At 43.2% G+C, this 6,000-nt stretch overlaps 1 protein-coding gene across 3 annotated transcripts in view; it reads right to left on the reverse strand.

Moving 5' to 3' along the window:
- The window catches only part of LOC134078774 (uncharacterized), a 13,157-nt gene that overhangs the window by 1,099 nt on the left and 6,058 nt on the right, over nucleotides 1-6,000 (reverse strand). For all 3 annotated transcript variants that reach the window (XM_062534918.1, XM_062534917.1, XM_062534919.1), the window contains 5 exons: nucleotides 5,984-6,000; nucleotides 5,421-5,650; nucleotides 4,120-4,486; nucleotides 3,831-3,872; nucleotides 27-51 (listed from right to left, as the gene is read on the reverse strand). The exon at nucleotides 5,984-6,000 is cut by the window's right edge and continues 30 nt beyond it. In XM_062534918.1, coding sequence (XP_062390902.1) covers nucleotides 27-51; nucleotides 3,831-3,872; nucleotides 4,120-4,486; nucleotides 5,421-5,650; nucleotides 5,984-6,000 — 681 coding nt within the window. The remainder of the gene's footprint in view (nucleotides 1-26; nucleotides 52-3,830; nucleotides 3,873-4,119; nucleotides 4,487-5,420; nucleotides 5,651-5,983) is intronic.

The raw sequence follows: 6,000 nt of genomic DNA on the forward strand, positions 1-6,000 counted from the left end.
ATAATTATTATGCAGGTCATTATTACCTGAGAACTTCGATTCCGAAGATTTCTGTGAAGACACAAAAACATTGATCATCTAACTCCGAGTGACTGTTAGTGCAGTGCAGATGTAGTCTACATGAGTCAGTATAACCATGACCTCGGGGAAGCAAGTCAAGTCAATGCTTTAATGCCAGCACGACGGAACACTGCCTGGAACTTGGTATAGTACTTCACACAGTAAGGACAGACCGAACATACAGTGGCCCAATCCCAATGTGAGCCCTGAGGACTAAGGACTAAAGATTCACAGATTTAATGGCCCAATCCCAATGTCAGCCCTAAAGACTAGGACTAAGGACTCACAGATTTAATTGATCTCAGGTGCTAAGTGAGTGAGTGTGTGAGGCCACATGGGCTCAGATAGGTGTTTGGGATTGGGACAGCACTTCACAAGATCACACGTACCTTGGGGATGTTTAATAACAAAGATGTTGCTGACATTTGCACCATGCACGTGTGTCGTGCTGTTGTTCACCTTTGTAATTTCCGGATTTTCCTGTGATCTCCGCGGTTAACGTCACAACACTTTGAACTGTGGGTAATTCCCTTATTTGAAGTCTGCACCGATGCAGACTCACGGAAAGGGCTCGGTAAGTGTGTACTCAAACCCTCACACCTTTTGAAATTCGACATTGGGACAGCCCTAAGGCCTTACGAATTTCGCGAGAACGCGCACCAAAGTCTGTGAGTCTGAGTCCGGACATTTGGGATTGGGCCAGTAAGACTTTACAACACACAGCACATACAAGACATAGCCTACGTAGAAGGCAGAACAAAATGCAAATGGCTAAAATACAAGATGTTTACAGGAAGTCTGGAGCCCTGTATATGTTTTTGTCTAAGTAAGAGCATACCCAATACATGGAAAGAGACATAGCGCAGCAGTGGTGTGTACAGTAGGCGCAGCAGTGTGTACTGTAGGCGTCCAACAACACAAGCACCAGGGGTCAGCCTGAGGTCATTTCCCAAGTCCGCTCACTATCCATCTCTCTCTTTCTCTCTCCCTCACTATCCATCTCTCTCTTTCTCTCTCACTCACTATCCATCTCTCTCTTTCTCTCTCACTCACTTTCCATCTCTCTTTCTCTCTCACTCACTATCCATCTCTCTCTTTCTCTCTCACTGACTTTCCATCTCTCTTTCTCTCTCCCTCACTATCCATCTCTCTCTTTCTCTCTCACTCACTATCCATCCCTCTTTCTCTCTCACTCACTATCCATCCCTCTCTTTCTCTCTCCCTCACTTTCCATCTCTCTCTTTCTCTCTTACTCACTATCCATCCCTCTCTTTCTCTCTCCCTCACTATCCATCCCTCTCTTTCACTCTCCCTCACTATCCATCCCTCTCTTTCTCTCTCATTCACTATCCATCTCTCTCTCTCACTATCCATCCCTCTTTCTCTCTCACTATCCACCCCTCTCTATCTCTCCCTCACTATCCATCCCTCTCTTTCTCTCTCACTCACTATCCATCTCTCTCTTTCTCTCTCCCTCACTTTCCATCTCTCTCTTTCTCTCTCACTCACTATCCACCTCTCTCTTTCTCTTACTCACTATCCACCCCTCTTTCTCTCTCACCCACTATCATTCTCATAATTTCCTTTAATTCCATGAAGGTTTCCAACTTGGAATATTTCCAAAATTCCCCAGCTTAAAGGGATATTCCGCCATTTTTGGAAATACGCTCATTTTCCACCTCCCCTCGAGCAAAACAATCGATATTTACCTTGTTCCCGTTCATCCAGCCATTCTGTGAGTCTGGCGATACAACTTTTAGCTTCAGCCTAGCATAGATCATTGAATTGGATTAGACCATTAGCTTCTCGCCTGCTAGCTTCATGTTTAAAAGTGACTAAGATTTCTGGTAATTTTGTCATTTAAAACGTGTCTCCTCTCAAGTTAGAAAGTGCAATAAGACCAACTGAAAATGAAACCTGGTGTTTTTCTAGGCTGATTTGACATGGAACTACACTCTCATCTGGCGTAATAATCAAGGCAACTTGCACACTACTGGCACTACTACTGCTTGTTGTCTATGGGGACTATTTTCAGATGCTGCGTACAATATCACTGCGCCTATGGTACGTTTGCAAGTTGCCTCGATTATTACGCCAGATGAGAGTGTAGTTCCATGTCAAATCAGCCTAGAAAAACGCCAGGTTTCATTTTCAGTTGGTCTTATTGCACTTTCTAACTTGAGAGGAGACATGTTTTAAATGGGAAAATTACCAGAAATCTTAGTCACTTTTAAACATGAAGCTAGCAGGCGAGAAGCTAATGGTCTAATCCGATTCAATGATCTATGCTAGGCTGAAGCTAAAAGTTGTATCGCCAGACTCACAGAATGGCTGGATGAACGAGAACAAGGTAAATATCGATTGTTTTGCTCGAGGGGAGGTGGAAAATGAGCGTATTTCCAAAAATGGCGGAATATCCCTTTAACTTCCTATGGAAAGATTCCACACCTTTGCAACCCTAGTTTTCACTTACTCATTATCAATATCCATCTTTCTCTTTCTCTTAATACAGTTTTTCACAATTGCTAGAACACCTTTTTCAGAACTCTTTACCTTTTTCTCAAAACTGTGAACACAAAACTCATTTCTCAAACTACATTCTTGAAACCCTTCAATCTTGTTGCAAAACTGAACAATCACCTCAAAACACTTTTAACTTTGCTCAAAACGAACTAATGGTCTCAAATCATTGAACACATCAGGCAAAATTACAGTCCTGCAGAGCAGTGATAAGACAATACACCAAACAATGGAAGACACCGTTTTCAGGGCAGGGTTTATGGCTCCTGGAGGAATTGTATTCATTCTAATTTGAAAAATAAAATATCACAATGAAAATAAAGAATAAGGACTTATATCACTCTCTACTCATATCCTCTAGCCTATATGAAGATATAAATCAATAGTTTTGTAAGTGAACAGAAAGACAGGCCAATACTGTACTGAATATGATTTGTACTGTAATGCCACACACTCTGATAGTACTGTACTGTAAGTATGCAATACTGTAATATTGTATTGTGCCTAAATTTAGACTTACTTGGACATACTGATAACTCAGCTCTTTCACTCTCTCAGAGTTGAGCTCAAAGGGTAGTAAGTGTGTAACAGTGGATGTTCAGTGATTACTGTACTGTATGATAATGGACATTTACGCTATTTCTCTTCTGTAGTCTGAATCTTTGGATTACGTATTGACGCCACAGAGAAACCACTGATGTTGGGTTGGACCATGAAGTCCTGCTTCTGTCATTGGCATTCCATGAACCAGAACATGGTCAATGATTGTTGCCCAAATATCATCATTTACAGTATTGCAACTCTTGGGACTCTCTGTCTTTCTCTTCATCCTCTTCCTCCTACCTGCACCCTCCTCTTCCTTGTACCCCACTTCTACTGTAACACACACTTGTTGTCCCCTGCGTCTCTGAACTCTGAACTGACTTATATTGGTTGTCACATCATTAGACACAAGTGTTATCAATTTTGAGTGGTAGTGTTCAAATGGAGACAACTGTGCACTAATTGTGTTCAACTTCTGCGTTGTTTGGTTATCAATATAATTAAGAAGTGCATCAGAATGCACAATGTGTTCACAGTTTTGCAAAAAGGGTTCATGAGTTTGGTAAAATGGGTGAAAGTGGGTGCAAGTAGTCTATGGTTTTGCCAAAAAAGGGAATAATTCAATAAATGTGTTCAGGTGTTGGTGTTTGAGCAACTGTGAAAAACTGTAAAACTAGAAAAGCCCAAAAAACTATTGCAAAACATACCTTGTCACTGAAATATTCACTTGTGAATGCGAATGGGGTTTCCTAAAAATAGAAGGAATCAAGGAATTACAGAAATACCATGGGCAAACAGATTACAGTTTTACACATTACAGTTTTTCTCCATTGCTTTGACCTGCTTAAAGAACCTGGGATCCACTTGGTCCGTCGTTATTAAAGAGTAACTCCAGCGATGAAAATACATCAATTAAGCCTACTAATAAAACTATTAAAATACTCAATACAAAACTACTCAATTGCACTATTAATCGCTATTAATTTCTTCCCTCACCTCCCCTTGTGCGGTGGAGCCCATGTCGAATCCGAATCCAGAGAAGGCCGGCGTAGAGGGTTCAGAGGTCATCGAGAACACAAAGCCTGGAGACTTCGCATCGGAGCTGTCACGGCGACCGAGGGGGCCGGTGAACTCGAAGCCTGGGGACTTCGCATCGGAGTTGTCACGGCAACCGAGGGGGCCGGTGAACTCGAAGCCTGGGGACTTCCCCTCCGAGTCATCACGGCGACCAAGGGGCCCAGAGAACTCGAAGCCTGGGGACTTCGCCATGGGGTCATCATGGCGACCAAGAGGGCCAGAGAACGCAAAGCCTGGGGACTTCCCCTCGGAGTTTTCACGTCGACCAAGAGTGTCACTTCCGCTACTGTTAAAGGACACACAACAGCAAAGGTGTATTCTTCACATTGTTCACCTACGTATATGTGGATCTGCATAATTACAGAACTGTCAGGGAGCTGGACATGACCAATAAGGTGGGGGGAGACCATGACCAATAAGGTGGGGGGAGACAATAACCAATAAGGTGGGGGGAGACCATGACCAATAAGGTGGGGGGAGACCATGACCAATAAGGTGGGGGGAGACCATGACCAATAAGGTGGGGGGAGACAATAACCAATAAGCGTCATGAATACAGTAAGTGTCTTGCTCTGACCAAGAAGGAAACTAATGGAGCAATTGCTCTGTCGCTAGTTTGGAGTTTAACACGGTTTTAAACTCTAACTCCAGTTTAAATCCAAATTAGCATTGCCTCATTCTGTTTCATCATCAAGTTCTCATTGCTATCTATTCTGTCTGTGACTGCGTTAACATGCACTTTAGTATTCCGGTTATGAGGCTTATCCCGATTTTGATCATATTCAGGATATGGTGTTTACATGAACACAGAGAAACCCGGTCATTAATATCCCTGTTTACATGATGAATAATAGTATTCCGGTTACCAACGCTAATGTTCTACTAGCACTCCGTATCCCGGTTACTAATGTAATGCGTGTTTTGCCTGAGAAACCGGCATAAGGTGTATACATGGAACAGTATCCCGGTTTCTCTGGGAGTACACCACCTAGCATAACCGGAATACTTGTAACCTGGATAAGGGCTTATCCGGGGTTCCGAAATCGGGGTATGATGTTTACATGTGCAAATACAAAACTGAAAGTGTTACTAAAGTGCATGTAAACGCAGTCTGTGTCTACACATTCCTTGAATTTCCCCTTGGGGATCAATAAATCTATCTATCTATCTATCTATTTGTTTTCCCATCCACAGCCCATCACGCTGGGTTGTTGGCTCACCTGAGTGAGAAGGTTGGCGTGGACATGACCACCTTCATCCTGGAGGGGGGAGTGGGAGGGCAGGCAGCACCGTCCCCAGTGGCCCTCACATCAGAGGCCCCAGTGGGGGCAGCGGTGGCAGGGGCAGAGGGGGGGTCCTGGTCCTGCCCCTGCCCCTGGTTCTCCACTGCCACCCCCTCAAGCACCTTGTCCATCTCCTCAGCGATGCCAGATATGTTAAAGCTGTCCTCCTGAGAAGACCACCACCACAGGTTATGGGGAGCAACTACAATGGTGATTTACCAGAATAATACCTGGATACATGAATTTAATATCTTGAATAACAACAGGTTTTGCATTAGTACTGAATTAAAATTGCGAGATTCTGGTTTAACAATCTGGTTTAAGATGTACGCCGTAATCATCATGATTAAAACAAAATGGCTTGAAATATTACACTTTATGTGATTTAATTAGCCTACATTTCCTGCTGTAAATAATTCTCCCTTTTTACCTTCTGACCAATGAAAATGACATGATAAAAAGGCAGGTCATTATAACAGTAGAGATACTGAGGGCACCACCTGTTCCATCTCTCCCT

This window comes from Sardina pilchardus, chromosome 4 (assembly GCF_963854185.1).
Source record: "Sardina pilchardus chromosome 4, fSarPil1.1, whole genome shotgun sequence".
Taxonomy (NCBI): domain Eukaryota; kingdom Metazoa; phylum Chordata; class Actinopteri; order Clupeiformes; family Clupeidae; genus Sardina; species Sardina pilchardus.